Source organism: Grammomys surdaster, unplaced genomic scaffold (assembly GCF_004785775.1).
Source record: "Grammomys surdaster isolate TR1022 unplaced genomic scaffold, NIH_TR_1.0 174, whole genome shotgun sequence".
In the NCBI taxonomy this organism is placed as follows: Eukaryota; Metazoa; Chordata; class Mammalia; order Rodentia; family Muridae; genus Grammomys; species Grammomys surdaster.
This window is the reverse complement of record NW_021604622.1, coordinates 2,280,661-2,298,380: the sequence shown is the minus strand read 5'-3', so window position 1 is coordinate 2,298,380 and position 17,720 is coordinate 2,280,661. Positions and strand designations below refer to the sequence as shown.

At 41.7% G+C, this 17,720-nt stretch overlaps 2 protein-coding genes across 5 annotated transcripts in view; both read right to left on the bottom strand.

The window, feature by feature from the left end:
- Positions 1-2,030, bottom strand: part of C9 (complement C9) — a 47,844-nt gene extending 45,814 nt beyond the window's left edge. The window contains exon 1 of the mRNA XM_028767553.1: positions 1,873-2,030. Coding sequence (XP_028623386.1) covers positions 1,873-1,994 — 122 coding nt within the window. The 5' untranslated portion in view covers positions 1,995-2,030. The remainder of the gene's footprint in view (positions 1-1,872) is intronic.
- A 5,805-nt stretch (positions 2,031-7,835) lies between these two features.
- Positions 7,836-17,720, bottom strand: part of Dab2 (DAB adaptor protein 2) — a 51,764-nt gene continuing 41,879 nt past the window's right edge. For all 4 annotated transcript variants that reach the window (XM_028767545.1, XM_028767547.1, XM_028767546.1 and 1 more), the window contains 5 exons: positions 17,369-17,522; positions 12,632-13,267; positions 12,069-12,175; positions 11,492-11,559; positions 7,836-9,794 (listed from right to left, as the gene is read on the bottom strand). In XM_028767545.1, coding sequence (XP_028623378.1) covers positions 11,497-11,559; positions 12,069-12,175; positions 12,632-13,267; positions 17,369-17,522 — 960 coding nt within the window. In that variant the 3' untranslated portion in view covers positions 7,836-9,794; positions 11,492-11,496. The remainder of the gene's footprint in view (positions 9,795-11,491; positions 11,560-12,068; positions 12,176-12,631; positions 13,268-17,368; positions 17,523-17,720) is intronic.

Below are 17,720 nucleotides of genomic sequence, written 5' to 3'. Positions count from 1 at the left end.
TAAAGGGCACAGCACAGAGCGTTCCGAGTGGGACTGTTCTGGCACAGGCTGAAGGGCATGTCTGTGAGAGTGCAGGAGGTTCAGCAAAGCTGGAGAACGTAAGTGCCAGAATCTGGGGCCAGCCAGGGGTCTCCCTAGCCCTGCCTGAAATATGAGTATGACCAGACCCAGGAGGTGCGAACGTCATAGCAACTGCGGTCTTCCCACAGCCTTTCAGTTTTGAGCCTTGGTCCAGAAATTTGAGTTGTTTAATTTTTTTTTAAACCTTAAGAGAGGGTCAGCTTAATTACAAGAATGTCAAAACTGCCTTCAGTAACTGTCTTCGCACGCATACCTTCTAAGTTAAGGTACCCGGAAAGTGAAAATACTTTCTGAACCGAGAGATAATGATTAGGTAATGTCCGCAGAGGAGGAGGGGAGAAGGGAGAAAAGCCTGGCTGAGCACGCATCCCAGAGCTCATGTGGATCTGCGGATCTCCACTGTGAGTCCTCTCCTGGAAAGTGAACAGAAACCCATGTTGGTGGGGGGAAGCCCAGGCCGAATCACCTCTCCCTCTGTCAGAAGGCAGGCAAAGGTGGCATAAGCTGGCTAGCTAAGTCAAAATAGATTGTGACTAAACTTAGGGGAACTGGGTACAGTGCAAGATTAGTGCAGGCAGAGGAACAGTGTCCAGGCATGTGTTGGCATTGGGGCAATTTTCTGTTCTGTCCTTAGAGAACAAACTGTATTTGTGTCTTCTCCTGTGGTGTCTACATGGGAGGATGGGAGAGCTTCAGTAGGCGTGATCTCTAGCAGTCCTGGGTGCAGTGATGTTGCAGGAGGCTTTTACTGTCCTGTTGATTTATTTGATGGGTGTATTTGCCATGGTGTCACACTCTGTTTTCTGTTGCCGACACAGAATGCCTGATGTGGGTAATGCGTACAGGAGAGAATTTTATTCTGCTCACAATTCTCATGACTGCAAATTACAAACAGCATGACACAGGCCTCTGGAGAGGATTCTCATGGTTGTACCTTAACGTGGTCACTAGAAGCAAAATGGGAAGTTTCTGTGTTCAGAAGGGTCACATGTGTAAGGAGACGCGGGTTGGAGAAAGAGTCTAGCCAGAGGGACCTGCTAGAAGCCACTCCTGTTAGGCTTGGCCCATTCCTCAGAGACAGTCTATTTATGACTGTGGAATCCTGAGACCTTCTATCACTTAAGGGCTCCACCACCTCTTTCTGCTGCCACACAGGGGACTGAGTTTCCAGCACGTGCAACCTTGGGGACACCCTTACACCATATGCAAACCACACCTTATGGTTTTACAACCCCAAGAAGGATCAGATAAGAAGGAAATAAAGAGGCCATGCTGGAAGCATAGCCATCAAAGCTGCACCACGGCAATTCTTGGGTAGAGCAAATAGACTCTAAGACCCAGGACACAGAACGTGGGCTACAGAATGGGATGTCACAGAAGAGACAAATAATTAACCTTTGCTCAATGTAGGGTCCAAAAGGACATGCAGCCATCAGTTAAAAAGTATTGGGTTTTGAGATAAAGGACAGAAAGATTAACTTCCTTCATTGTAAATTTCTTAGCCCATAGACACTGATCAACACTGATTTATCACAAACTGGAGACAATAGTCCCCCCCTTAATTTTAAATGTTTAAGTAGAATATCTTAGTATTAACATTTCAGTTCCTTCTTTAGAACAAAGGCCCAGAAGCATGAATACACTTGTATAGAAACTTTAAATCCTGGGTGTTTTATACATCACTGTTTAGCTTAACCTTTATTGTCTCGACTTTGCTGTTAAATCCTGGACCCTGAAACAGCAGATTCCACACTAGAATTCCAGAGATAAACAGACAAGCCATAGACTCACCTGAAAGTGGGTTCTGGGCTCTGTGCATTGATATTCAAGGCAAAGATTGCAATGGCTAAGGTGATGGTCAGGCCTGGGGCCATGCCGCTCCTCCTAGGCAGCTCTGGAGTCCCGCAGAGCATTCGTTTGCAACCAGAGGACGGGGACAATTATTGCTCATATATGTTCAGAGTTTTTTTCCGGGGTGGGCGGTGGTTTGTGCTAAGTAAGTGTCAAAGTCCAGCCAATGGAGAGTCATTTATTGTAATTTCTGACTGCTATTTTCTCTTATTGACAAAGTGTCATTGTGCAATAAACCAAAAAATAAATGCTAAAGTAGAGAAAAATTAGGACAGGTTGTGTAAAAATAAAACAACCAATCAAACAAAATCCTAGCAGTTCTTTCCTTGGGAGACTCTGGAAGGGAAGATAAAGAGAGAGGCACAATTTATGGGAGAGGCCTATGGATTATTCTCATAGAGGTCTAGGCTCAGAATAACTACAGAAACAGCAGGGTGAAAGTCAAGGCTTAGGTGGAGATATTCTAACCACCTCTCCCTCTGAAAGTCAGACGTGTGGCTTGTTTCTACAGTGTGGAAACGTGAGCTTTGTTTGTACATTTTACACACCTCTTTCTTATATGTATATTCTTCTGAAAATAATACAAAGTAAGCACCAAAAGGCTTTAGCGATAGCCACCTAAAGGATTTGGCCTTTTTGTGATGGAAGCACACACCAAAAAGACAGAATTTTTCTCTGCCCATGAAGAACACTGCTTGCCTGACAGCTCCACATTCTCCAGGGCCATGGAGAGGGGAGAGGTTCTAGAAGCGCTGAGGAATATGGACCATGTGACCTCTCTGAGAACACTGGTTGCACCAGAGAATGACCTGGGGAGGTTGCAAACGTGGAAGTCTGTTAGTCTCTATCTTACTCAAATTTAACCATTGAGGCTTCTCAAATCTTTCTTTGTTTTGTTTCTTTGATTTGTTTCTCAAATCTTGTGTGGCCAGGGTTGGGACTTAGAATACACAATGGAGGCAGAGAGATATCTGATGTGTTGGAGTTTTGTGGGTAATGTATTATAGCTTTACGGTGTCTCATGACACTCTTCTTATCTATTCTTTTGTTTGTTTGTTTGGGGCAGAGTCTGACAGGGCAGTTCAGGCTGGCCTGAGACTTGCTGCAGCCCTTCTGCCTAAACCCAATTGCTACAATTACAGGTATGAACCCATACTCAGCTGTTTCTAACAGTTTTGTTTTATGGAAACAGATTTGCCTCAAACCCTTCCCTGGCATAGCTGAGGATGATCTTGCACCACTTTGTGTGGCTCCCTGACACAGTTCTTAAGAGACATTCATAGAAAAATATTAATTACAACAGAGCAAATCTTGAACATTAGCATAGGTTAAGGTAAAACAGATGTCTGGTTGGGGGGAAGATGGAGCTAGTTATGTTAGAACTATCTAACCTATTGCCACTGACAGTAAAGTCTCTGATCTCCACCTTTTCTTAATATTCTTCACTTTCTCGCATAGAGCTTGAGAACTAGTTGAACTAATTCCACAGACTTCTCATCTTACTGTGGAGACCATGCGCTTGCTTGCCGTGTAAGCCATGCAAAATTGTCAAGTAATAAGATTGATTCTTAAAGGTGTCGTGCTCACAGCTATGTGAGTGAATGAATCCATGCCAGAGGGACACTTTCCATGAGCCATAAGATGGGTGACATCTGGACTCAGCCCAGTTCTGTCAGCTCTGTCACAGTACACGGGAGACTCTTGTATGGTCCCTATGGACACTTTCATGATGTATTTAGGCCCAAGGACATGAACTAAGTTAGCATAGAGTGCTGTTCTGTGTTACTGAGGTGATGACAGTTGATTAGACAGTGAGTCTTTAAATTGGTAAGTTATCACAACTAGACATTGCAAAATCACCTTTCTCCTGGGAGACTCCTGTCTTGAGGAGTAGAAGGGAAAAGGACATCTTGGTCCTTTGGTTGGAATGGGAGAATATTCTAAATTGCTACTTGATTTTATCATCAGGCTACACAATGCAACAGTATGAATAAAATATAATAACAATCTGTAAGTTGACGACATATACTCTATCATGTATACACTATATGAATAATGTGGCTTTGACTTTGACAGTGTTGTTAACTCTTCCAGGATCCTGACATCTACCATGTACCTGATATATTTTCAAGTGAGGCTTGTGCTTTGTGTGTATCTTGGAGAAAGAGAGGGTTAGGATGAATTAAACTGGAAGAGCAAAAAAATTAACATCTTTCTTGGGATAACACATAAAAACTGCCAGAGATGAAAATGGGAACTTTATAACATGCTGGCTTACCTAGATATGCAAAAAAATTGATTCTCAATGGTTCCATCACAGAGGTAAAGAAACACTGCTTGCTTATGGAGATTCTACCATCTGTTCAGGCTCATCTCAGCATGAGGCACATAGTGTATAGGCTTTCCCTCCATAGTTTTGAGTACCTGTTGTTAATATTTTAATCAGCTCATGCTGTTGCCCTGGAGCTCTGTGAAGGTGCCTACCATATCTGCTCCCTCTAGTACAGCAACTCAGCGGAAGTGCAACAAACTGGCTCCTTCTTAGTTTTAGGGGTTGCCTTGAAGACAACTCATGATTTTCTATCAGTAAGATTTTCTTTTTCTTTGTCTTCTTAAATCTCACGTTGCTGAATTGTACTTTCACATAATGATAGAACACCTTTGCCCATTTGGAATGGTAGAGATTCACGGGTACTCTGAGCAACAGCCTGAAGAGGTTTTGTTGTTGTTGTTGTTGCTTTGTTTTGTTTGATGTAGTTGTGTTTTTCCTAACGTGAAAAAAATGTGGTGCAGTGTCATCTCCATTTGGCCCTTTTAAAGGGTCTAAGATAATTCTTTTCAAAAGCTTTTTCTTGATAAGCATGAGCTCTCTGGACTGCCCAGGGATCTCAGGTTGGGGGGTCCTTGGTTCATTTTAAAGCCTCTCCTCAGTAGCCCGCCTCAGTGCCCCCTCAAACTCTTCACCTTCATTTGCAGCATGTGTTTGAGATGGGGGGGGCATCAAACCACTGAATACTGAGAACCTGGGGACAACCATAAAGTTCAGGTTCTAGGAGTTCCTGTGTGCTGTCATTCTCAATGCCTAACAAATGTAACATACCTGTGAATAATAGGAATTAACAGGTGAAGGAACAACTAGAGATCCACAGGGCTGCATTTTGTATGTTAAAGTTGGCTTCCCTCAACTTTGTCAGTCAAGAACTGCATTCTGCTCCTCTGCTGCCAGTTCATCTTCCCTATCAGACAGATGCACACACTTAAGTGGGCTGGTCTGTTCTCACTACTTATTTTATTTTCTCTTAAAATGTCCATTCCATCAGACGAATGCCTCCCAGAGTGCGGCACATTGAACTCCCTTTACCAGAATCTGCCTTTTATTTTACAGGTTCTTATTTTAAAGGTAGATTCTTCAAAGTGGCAAGTGACTATACACATACATTCACACAGGAGTGTATGTGTGTATGTATATATCTCTCTGTGTGTTTGTGTATGTGTGTACATGTGTATGTGTGTGTGTATTTGTGTGTGTGTATGTATGTATGTGTGTGTAAATCACTTTCCTGCTTTATAATCCTGGCCCTGAGGTCAAGATGTCTATTCTTGTAGCTTCTCTGAGCATTTCCATTCCTGTAGCCTGTTCATTCCAAATGCAGGTTGAGAACTGTCACTCAGATCCTAGAGTGTTTATCCTCTCATTAAAACAGATATCTTCAACAGCTTCTAGCTTTGTCACTTCCTACCATTTGTGTCCCAAACCAATCTCTTGGGTCAGCAAAGGAAGCAGGAGGCAACTGTCATGTTGACTCCTCCAGTCTCTTTCTTTCCTTCCCTATTATCTTCTATGTCTAATACTCTCATCTCCCCTGACTATAAATGAAAATTTTCATGGTGCTCATTAAATATAAGGGGCAGAGGTACTTAAATATATTCTAAACATAGCTGTGATTCTACTCCAGTATACCGGGGTTACCCTATTCCACTTAAAACAACAACAACAGCAGCAGCAACAACAAACTAAATAATAACTGAAATAATATTTACCACTGTAAATATCAATGACTGGAAAGAGGACTGACATACACCTCTATAAACAGCACTACAAGAAAAATATAGTCATGAAGACTTTCATAACTTGTCTTTGTTTGTTTGTTTGTTTTTTCCTCTTAACTATTATAAGCTTCTTGGTTACTAGACGTTCACATTGTGTTCTCTGTAGAGTCCAGCTCTCATGACTTTAGTATAAGGTAGAAGTTTGTAATTAGGCATATTACTCCAGCAAAGCAAGGTCGAACTGGCTGGGGTACTCATGAAGTAAGATGACAAGTGGCTGGCCCGAGTCCATCAGCATCACTAAAATTAGGACACGTTAACAGATCTGCTGCTGGTATATGGGTTTGTTCACATCCATGTGTGTCAGATAGATTTAGGGCATGAATTCTGGTTATTTTTAGCAGAAAAGAATTAGTTAAAAAAACATGCCATTTCCCAGAACACATTAGGGGCTTTGTTGTTGAGCAATCTCATTAAATGGTGATAGCTTAAATATTTACCAGGCACTGTGGGCAACCCCCATCTTTCAGTCCAAGACTTTAGTTTGAACCAATTCCAGGCACTGGGGTCAGAGTCCTCACTCATCAGGTAATTCTAGGGTCAACCACATTCCTGAGTTAGCTATGTCCTGTCCTTTCCCACCCTGCTTTCAGCACAGGAAGACAGAACAGCACTTCTTGGCTTGATGGGGGAGTCTGATGTTGTGGGAGAAGAGACTCCACTACAACAGCGTTGCCACAAAATACCTAGTAGAAAAACACTCTAAGCTGATAGCGCAGCTGCAGCCATTTTAGAACCTGAGGGCCAATTTTATATGAGCTGTGATGGTTACAGATTCCTCTCATTGGGTTATGTAGAGCAGAACTATTATTTCGTAACTGGTGTAGTGTGTCCCCAAAGAGAGGTTATCTTAAGAAAATCCAGCACCTTTGCCCTTTCTGTTGCATTTGTGTAAGAAACCTTAGCGTTTTCTGGTTAACCCTAACCATTCTACTCTTTGCTTAGACACATTTGATGCTTAAATGAAGCTCCAGGCCTCCCATGAAATATAAAACTTTTAGCACAGGTTGAAATACCATGTCTACTAAAGAGTGTATGGGATAGATTTGTTCCCATTTGTTTTTAGGGCTACTTCAATAAGCACACCCCTCTTTGTCCAACAGGGGTTCTTACTGTGTTTATATGAATGTCTTCTTGTACACAAGCAATGGCTAGCCCTCAGCAAGTACTTCCACAGTGAGCCACATGGAAAGAGAACCAAATGTCCCGTGATGGTATACACCCAAAGGATGTTCCTCCCTAGTATCTTACTCTTTAGAGTTATTATGTTCACTATTCAGTCTTTGGTATTTTCTAGAACCTGCTTTAGGATTTGTTCCAGGTCTTTGTTGAAATGAGACTCCTGAATCTAAACCAGAACACCATGATGGAGAGTGTATTTAGCTGACCACTGACCTGCCTGCCTGCCACTGTAGGTCCTTGAAATGGCTAGCACCCAGCCAGACTGACCCCTACATATGTGTTTTGTGTGGGGTCAACCACGACTGAATAAGAGAAGCAAAAGACGAAAGGCATGAACCAATACTGTCGAGTGGCCATCATATGGCAGGGTCTGGAGCAACTTCTATCTACCAAGTCCTTTAAAGTCACAGGAAGGGAATGCTATGGGTGTGAGAGAGACTGACACTGAAAGAGCCTGGACAATTTACTTTTTACATCACAGGTTTCCACTTTCTCTTATCAATGTGACAAAAGGTGGATGACCAGCAGTTTCTCTCCTTCTACCTGTTTTCTACCTGGTAATAGTCGACCCAAAAGCAGGAGTCAAACTCTAGAGTGAGCTGACAGCAACATGAGGATTTTGTCATTCCAGTTTATTGAATGAGTAAATTTATAGCTTTATTTGCATACAGAAAAGTGCACAAGAAGACGAGTACATACAAAACAGTCGTGCGGCTGAGCATCATTTTTAAAAAAATTTGACTATCTAGAATGAGTTACCTCTCATTTAGCACATCTTCAGGTATTTGGAATTTTTAAAGTATGATTTCAAGTCTGTGTTTATAATGACTGAGTAGGAAGTCAGACAAGAAAAAAGAAACATATATCATAGATAATTAACAATTAGCATTAAACAGAAACCCACAGGACTTCAGCTTGGGGCTTAATCAGAGGCTCACAAGGCTAGCTCCTTGTTTAAAACCTGAGCAGTCATTCTCTGCCAGCAGAAAGTAAGATTGTACTGACATCCACAGAACCTGAGCATTTTGGGTTAAGAGATAATATTTTTTTTAAAAAAAAACCCTCAATATAAACTTAAGAAAACACAACTTGGCAGGAACAAACCCTTCAGTCCTGTATAACAAAAGGCTTGAAAGGGAAAATGTGCTATGTAGGTTTCCAAAGTTATGAGGAAAATATTGCAGGCAGATTTTTTTTCAATGATAACCCCAAGTATTTGTCCACAATTGTGGCTTCAAGAAAGTTTTCCAGTTACTTGATAAAGGCCTAGCATGACATCCAGTAAGGACCCAGTGTGTTTGGCACAGTCACATTTAGCTTTCAGAATATCGTCCTTCATTACTGAGCAGAGTCCAGTTCCTCTACTGTGTTAAATTGCTCTATGAAACTTCAGTCTAAGGGAATGGTCCCCTAAGCCATAGGGAGGATGAAGATGATGCACCTTCCAGAAGACTAGCCCCTGGACTAACAATGACTGCAGTGGGTATGCGCACTTCAGATCTGTGAGTCATTTAATGCTTTTTGCCTGGTTAAAAAAAAAAAAAACTGTGCTGGTAATAGGGAGGTATTGTTTATATAAACCCAGGAGCAAAATGAACTGAAAGAGAAAGAGAGAGAAAGACAGGGAAAGATAAACATTGCTTTCCTCTCGTTTAAAATATCCAGCAAGAGATTAAAAATGGAATAGCCTAGGTCTTGGGAGAAATCACCAGAATGAAGAGAATTTATATATATATATAATATATATTTTTAGTAATGCACACAATAATCATCTTTATTGAGAAAAAAAATCACATGAAATAAAATCAGTATCTTCAAGGAAAATGTAGGTCATAATGTCATCAGGGTCAAACAGCTGCAAAATGTCTGGTATGAAAACAATGTGGGGCCCCAGGGAGAAACTGTTTTATTAGCTTTGAATAATTCCTTATGTTTTGAGTTAGACCTTTCTCCTCTTCAAGTCAAATGTAAGCACCACTTGGGGCTGGATTGCTAAATGACACAATTAGCTGAGAAATGATCATCTCAAAATGGTCCTCCAGTGGATTGCAGAATTAGTCTTACTTTCATTTTATTAAACAAAAAAATCTTTCTGTGTGGGAATGGGAAGCAGGGTGTCTTGCTTTCCTATTAATAAGATGCTTAGGTTTATGCTGCACACTAGAAACCCCAAATGACTTTGAGAGCTATGAGGATTGGGACATTTACTCAAGACAGTGTGATATTACGGGTAAAGGTGGCCACACCTCCCAAGTGGAGGGTAGAATGGAGAATATTCTGGAAGGTTCTAGGGGGACAACAGACAGGGATTTGATAGGGAAGCTACTTCATTTATATTTGAGCTAGAGAGTTTAGGAGCTTAATTTACGTAAAGCCATAGCTTCAGTTTAGCTTTAGCCTAGACAGAAAGTGAAAGGCATTTTACAAGCACAAGAGGCCAAGACAAGTAGGGTAACAGGTAATACGTAAGGGCTCGAGCAAGGACGGAGGTCAGTACGTTTCTGGCTATCTGCTTCGTCCTTGACCAAAGCCAGTCTTTTGTTCATCTGGATAGTCAGCATTACAACTTCCTAGAGAAACATGAAAAGGAATGGTTAGAATATTTTGGGTTGAATATCAATGTACGGCATATTAAAATGTTATTTTTCAGATGTTAGTGATACTATATCCCGGAGCTGATCTGAAGATTGACCAAGACAGTAATATACACCAGATATGATAGCATGTATTGATGATCTCAATATTCAGAAGGCCAAAGAAAGAGGAGAATGGGCTCAATGCTAGCCACAACTATATAATAAGATCAAGGCTAGTCTAAAGGGTGGAGTGTGGCTCTAGACCAAATATATTTATCTTTTGATCAGAGTAACTGAGCTAGGAAGAATCACCCTAAATATGGAAGGGAATCCTTGGGATGGAATTCTGAATTAAGTAAGGAGGTGAGAGCAAGCTGAGCAGCATTCATATTTGTTTATTGGCCAATGGTAAAAGTTCCCACTGCTCTGACCTTCTCCATCAAGGTGAACTAGGACCTTTCAATTCTTGGGTGTCAGGCATTTTCTTGCAGTGACATGGCAAGTAAATGATTCTTCACCTAATCTATTAATTTTACAGGTTGTTGTTATTCATGTTGGCTGTTAATCTCTGTGTTTAATTTATCAATTAAATTTTAGGCATTTATGTATAAGGGGAAAAAAAAGCTGGTCGGCACTAAGTTGTAATTCATGGTTTCAGAAATCCTCGGGGAAGTTTGAAATGCATTTTCCATGGATAATGGGAAATACATGCTATGATTGATATATGTGAGAAATTTATCTATTATAGATGAATCAAGATAGAGGTTAGCCTTGCTTAGATGAGGAAATATTGGAATAATATGGATTTTTCTTATTTTGTTCTTTCTGCTATGCCTTCTCTAGTGTTATATGGCTTCCTCTTTCTCTTCTCTTTAATGTTATAAAATTAGAACACACATGGTGTCATTCACTGTTGAAAAGAACAGATTACATGACATACTGGCAGAGATTCAGCTTTTTTAGTATAATGTCCACTAGAGATGGAACACCCAAGCCTCTGACTCATTTTGAACATTTATTGCTTCCCAAGGTAGCACTTCCAGTTGTCTCTGGTGTAAGAGTGATGCATTCCACCACAGGGACCAACATGAGATCATTGTTGAAGAAAGACAAGGCAGAGTAGTTGTATTGTTCTTTGTTTAGCTGACTTATCTGACCCATGCCCCTTGAACACAAATCCTTTTGAAAGGTAGGTCTGGGAATTTAGCTGGGAGACGGGTTCATTCATGAAGCCCTGGGTTTCATCTCCAGGACTACAGAAGACAGAGTATGGTGGTACACGTCTGTAATACTAGCACTTAAGAGATGGAGGCAGGAGGATTAGAACAAGGTCATTCTCCACTACAGAGAGAATATGTGAAACCTTGTCACAAAAATGAGAAAAATAAACATAAAATAACCCTAAAAGGTTAAAAATATATGTTCTATTGAATTTATTTCCATATAGAACTGAAGTATCAACAACACAAGCTAAAATTTTATATCTCCTAGCTAGATTATGATTGCAAAAAATATTTTTTTAAAAATTATTAAATTATCAGAGCATTGCTTTCCATGTCTATTACTCTTAAATTACACATACCTAACATCTTTGGAATTATAAAAACAAAATCTGATGCTTCCCCCTCTAAATCACCATCTCTCACCATCCAACCACCGCAAGACAACACTAAGAAGGTTCTTCCACTTACAGAAGCTAGGCAAAAGGATTTCCGAAAGGGCTCCTGTGGGCGTCAGAAGATGCAGGCTGAGATACCACCTAGGAGATGAAGCCAATAGAACAAACACTGTTATAGGCATAACAATAACACATAACAGAACTTCAGCTTCCTGTAAGCATCAGTTAGATGGTAAGCCAATCAGACAAGCACTGTTTGTTCCAAGTCAAGGCTGGGGAGAATTGCCTTTATCTCCCTCAACTTGGAAGAACTATTTTTGATGGATGATCAATGGGAGATTAAGGATTTTAACTTTTCAAGGTTTTTAAGAGACTCTTTTGATTCAGCTTCTCCATTATGTCTTCATAAGATTAAGGGAAGCACAAAGGAGGAGCTTGGATGGTATTAACGCCTCAAGTTCAGAGGATGATAGTGCCTGTGAGATGTAATCTCATCCCAGATGAACTTGATGGGATGTTTCCACTGTGAAGTATCCTAAGAACACATCACAGCCAAATAGGTATTCTCATTAAAGGGTTAACATATAGGAAAGGTAGATTCAGGAGGCTTTAGGTGTCTGTGACATGTACTTCTAGGATTTGATACTTACGGAGGGGTTTGATGAGCTGAACCCTTTGGAGAAAGGGTTCTCTAGTGAATTGTCAGCAGACTTGGTACCCGAGAGGACACCTTGTCTGGGGGCTGGCTTTGGTGGTTCTGGAAGGCAAAGAACCCAAGTAGTTTGAAGACAAGCTTTGCATACACACAGCACAGGTTCCCTGACTGGCTTAGCTATGAAACTAAGTTCTTCACACCAGTGAGCTAGAAATCACCACATATACCAGGACTCTATCTATTCATCACAGAACAGAAAGCTACATATATACTTTATCTGAAGTGGAAGACATTTACAAGTCCCTTCCTTTTAGCCATGGTATATGGATTAGATAAGAGGCCTTTTTGAGAACAGTCACTAGAGGGCAGCATTGGGCCAATCCCTGGGATTGGCTGAGGTAAAGGGCTCTAAGGTGAATGGTTAAGTTACCTCCATAGCTCTGAGTGCCAGAGGAAGGAGGAAGTAGACTATTGATGAACGTAGAAGGTCCCTCTGAGTTCCCCATGGGATTGTATGACTGCTGAATTATTAGTTGGCAGATAATTGAGCAAACTTACCATTAATCTTGTTCAACAGTTGATTGGCATCAAAGTCATCATGGTCTACATGCTCCTGAGGAATGCCAACTTTATTGTTGAAGTAACTGGAGAAGGCGCTTGAAGTCCCCGAGGGAGGTGTCTCTCCCTTCCTTGAGGGCACAAGAGGTGGCTGGCGCAGCTGGAAGTCCTTAAACATTTCTTTCACTTCCTTGACCTCTTTATCCCCAAGGGGGTCTAAGCCAGTGAAAGCATCACTGGGAATGTCCTTTAGTGGGCCATTTCGGGGAGGTGGTTGAGGAGGTGTGGCCAGAACAGAGGACATCATAGGCTGAGGAGAGGACTGAGTGGACATGGTGGGAGGTGGAAAGATATTATTACTCTGAAAAGGATTCCCCAGAGGGCTTGTGGATGACCAAGCGTTGGGTGCCACAGCTGTGGTAGGACACCAGACTGCAGGGGGTGGAGTGGAAGCTGGGGTTGCAAATGATGAAGGCTGATTCCAAACTTGTACTGCTGGGGTTGTACCAAAAACGAGTGGCTGACCAAAACCGGGAGGCTGGCCACTTATTATGGCTCCTGGGACCACAGTTGTAGAAGGACTGTAGACAACTGGTGTCCAAGGTCCTGCTTGGGGGGGTGTTACTGGGACAGTACCTGAAGGAAGAGGGAGAAAGAAGTTATCAGGAGTCAAGCTTGCAGAGGATTCTTTTATTTTATTTTATTTTATTTTATTTTATTTTATTTTATTTTATTTTTATAACTATGAGCTAATTGTATGAAATAATGGCTTTAATTGTGGCATTTTCAAACATCCATATAACATACTTAGGCTGTATTCATCCCTTTGATAAGGAGTCTTACATTTCAAAAAGCATGACTTTCTGGGCGTATTTATAGAGCACTCCCAAGGAAAAATACTTTATGAAGTTTTGAAGCTAGCTCAGAAATAATGGCTCTAAGACATTAAATTGCTCAGAAGCTTAACTCATTAGCTAGCCTTAAAATGCTTGGTGCACATTCTTTCTATCACACCTTTTTATTTTCCTTCTTAAGAAGAGTAATACACCCCATAATGTCTTAATCATGAAAACCAAAAATATTTATCAAACATGTATTGAGGTACCCTGAATAGAATTTACCAATAGCAAGAACTGATTTGTCAAGTGGACAGATTTAAATATGCAAATGACAATGATTATTAAGTAGTTAATTAAGATAATCCACTGTGCCCAGTCATTATTTTGTACTTGCGTTTAACAGTTGGTTCCTGCAAAGGACTTATGGAAGCCAGCTGTCATGAATGGACATGGGGCCTCAAAAAAGTCTCTCCTGCTTCAAAGTCTCCCTGCTTTTTAACATTGCCAGAGTTGACGCACTATATAAAGGGAAGATAAAATTTAGTTGAGGCCAAGGTAGTTTTAAACTTTTACATATAAAAATGGAGGAAAGGCTATTATCCTGGGAAGGCTGCTTCAAATAAAAGCGCTTCCTGCCATGTGTCGCTTACTATGCTTTGCCAGAAGTTAGGGGAGAGAGCAGTTATAAGAAATGTGGAAGAGATAAAGCAGCAGAAGGTAGAGCCTCTTCCTGTGGAACAGTGGCCTGAGTCAGGGAATATTATCTTCAGGCTCTGCCTCCGTGTCATGTGTTCTTCAGCATGTAGATACCTCATGGAAACCCAGACCTCTCCAACCTCTGGAGATAGATTCACATCCCGCATCCTGTCCTAACACACAGGACATTCTCTCTGCTCTTCCCAGCTGCGTTAACGAATCAGTGAAACATCACCATGGAGCAAGACCAAACCACAAAGCATCCCGAAAACTGCAGTCCAGCCTCATCCTCAGTCACGGATGCTATTGTTCTACTCTAGAAACCACCTTGCTTTGAGAGTTACAGCATGGCATTCATTCATGATCCATTTTAACTACTTCAATCAAGAAAAGCCTTCAAAGTGGGGAGAGGAAAGATTGGTTGCGGTGGGTTTGCTTCTTTTCCAGAATGAGAACTTTAAAGCGGGTTTAGGGGCTGATATAGGGAGCTCTCTCTTAATCTTTTTAGCATTTGATTCTTTTACTGTCATTAATGCTGTCACCTAGCTAGAAACACATTTTCTCCATTCACACAGAAGGGCCACCTCACTTGATCAACATACCTATTTCTCAGTGAGGGAACTGAATCAAGAACTTAATCAAATTGGGAACCTCACAGTCCATGCCTAGAGAGACAAACTCATGCACCTTGGCCCTGACTCCAGCACCTTATTCTCCCATGTTGACCTCTTCACAGCAAGGCACAAAAAACACTACCGAGGGATGATAATCCACATACTAACTTCATAGACACAGGAGCCAGGACTTGCATTACAGAATACAGTCAGAAAAACCAAGACATAACTTCTCTTAGATTTTCTAATATAAGCCTTAAGAGTGGGTTTAATTTGAACAAAGTTATTGACAATGTTTCAAAATAAATTAATATTGTGAATGGAAGCAAGGGTCATTTACTAGTAATTTCAGCCATTTGGACGTAAATAATAAACAAGTTGGACATTGGTAGCTCATGTGTTTTGCCCCAGTGATTGGGAGGTAGAGGCGGGTGGATCTCTGGGAGATTTGAGGCCAGCCTGGTCTACAGAGTGAGTTCCAAGACAGCCAGTGCTACACAGAGAAATCTTGTCTTAAATAAATAAATAAATAAACAAACAAACAAATAAATAAAATAAGAGGAAGTACCCATTTATCTTCCTTCATTCTGAACTACTTGTTGTTCCTTGTGAAACTGTTTAAGTTTAGCCCTAGATCGTATCATTGGGAGTGCCATTCTGACTGAAGAACAATATTACATTTGCCAGGAAGTAAGCACTTGGCAAGTCTGCCTTTGTGCCAGCCTTCATTCCTATCTCCCAGACTCAACCCATTATGCTTCTAAGACATTTATGGCCCAGCTAGAGAAAGTACAGGCAAGGAGTGAGGAAACAGAGAGTATGGGCATAAAGCATTAATTTTACTACCTTCTGAAGCTAGATCAAAACACAGGGTACGAGTCAAAGCCGAGGGCTCAGCTTCCTGTGAGCCTTTTACCAGCCCCCAAGATCTCCAGAGGAGACAGTTCCCCAGCTGGGTCCAGCGGAAGCCAGACCTACAACCTTCCATGGTTTGGCTGAGGATCACTGCCAGTGGACAGGGGCTACACTGTGGGGCTCAGTTTGAGTTCCATGTCCAAACTTGGAAGAATCATCAGTATTCTGCAGTTGTATACCCCAAGGCCTCAACAGGGGCACCTCGCCAAAAAGCTTCACTTCGTCTGAATAAATTAACAGTTATAAGGTCCAGCTGTATCTTCAGGCTGACTTGTTAAATATTGGCTGTAAGAATTCTTCAAGGCATTGCTATTAGACTACAGAGCCCCTGGAATGTGGTCTAGTCACAGGCCCTGAGTGCAAGTCCTCTGCCTTTCTAGGAAGGAAAGATACTAGCTGTTTCACTGTGGGTATGGGAGGGGGGCAGGGAAGAACAATGTCCAAAAGGGAGCCTCCAAAGGGTACAAAGCATTTAAAGAGAGTCTCTTGGTGCTCTAGTGTTCAGCAGAAGCCTGGAATCTACTGGCTTCTTACACTCACCGGGAATCTCAGTCCCTCAGCAGTAGTAACATCTACTTCTCCCTACTTCTGACATGTTTAGACAGACTTATCATGGCAGATACAAACCGCTCTTCTTTGTAGAAAAATAGCAAAGGAGAGAAGACAAGAGATAAAGTAAGAGAAAAGATCGTGGTGACTGATTCTGTAGAGCGTAGGGAAAGCCATGATCTTCATTCCAATTTTACCAAAGGCCAGAGAGTCCTTCTTGATCCATGGTCCCCCACCTCCCAAGTCGGATTCTGTTTGAGGTTGCACAGGTGCCAAGAAGCAAGTAAACAAAGGGCATCCCCAGCAGGATGGCAGAGACTATTGTCAGGGTTTCTGAAAACTGAACTGTGGAGCCTGAAAAGAGCCAGAGGCCGTGGAGAAAGAGTAACAGGACCAGCCTTCAGTCAATGTCCCTTCATCAGCATCTGGCAGCAGAGGCTCAATGGATCCGGCAAGCCAGAAATACATTTTAAACCCAGCACATCCTATAGTCTAAGAAAACTCCATCTATGCTCCTTCTAGATTTAGGTTTTTTTCTTCTAGTATTTTACCTTCTATCTCTACTTAGATGCTTTTCTAGAAAAATTATTATGAGTTGCTAACATATAAGAATTCGAAACCAGATAGGCTTACTCAGCCCTAGGTTGGGAACAGAGCCCAGAAGTCAGACAGACTTTTTCTTTATGACTTAGCCTTGCTTCAAGCTTAACCTACACCTACTCTGGGCCTCGTAAGAAGGTCCAGGAGGAGATAGACCTCCATCTATCATGACAAATGGCATAGAAAGTATTCATATTTCTATATTTGCTACTCAGATGGGCCCCAAGACTCTCTCAATGTATCTCCTTTTCACCACTGAAGCCAGTCAGACTTCAGAATCCTTTACAAGCTGTCCTCTGAAAGCCGCTGTCAGCTGTTCAGGGACACACAATACTGAAAATGGACTTGCTGTCATGTGGCAGCTATCACAGGGGTGTGGGTGTGCACAGATTTCAAAGAGAAAGAGGTGTTGCCTGACATCTCTCATTTTTGCCCACCCAACATAGGAAGCACCTTCCTCCCCTGTGTCATCACTATGGATGGCGGTAGCAGCATCACATTTAATTCCAATCCTAGGAACATACCTAGACCTACAAGGGGCCCCATTGGGGCAGGAGTGCTGCCTTTGAAGAGATCCAGAAAGTTCGACTGTTGGACTGCAGGTTGTCCTGTAGGAGACATCTGACCTGGAGGTTCTGAGGCAAAGATGTCTGAAGCAAGCAAGTCGTTTGCTGAAGACTGACAAAATGGAGAAGGAGGGAGAAGAGTTATTCAGCAAGGAGGAAAACACAGCTTCCGTCTGTCTCTTACTGTTTACCCAAAGCTAACAACCACGGAAAGGAAAACCTTCTATTATTACTGGCAAGTGATTACTGCTATCAAAGTAAATAACAGACTAAAGGTAAGGTGGGGGTTGGGGTGAGGGAATAGAGACAC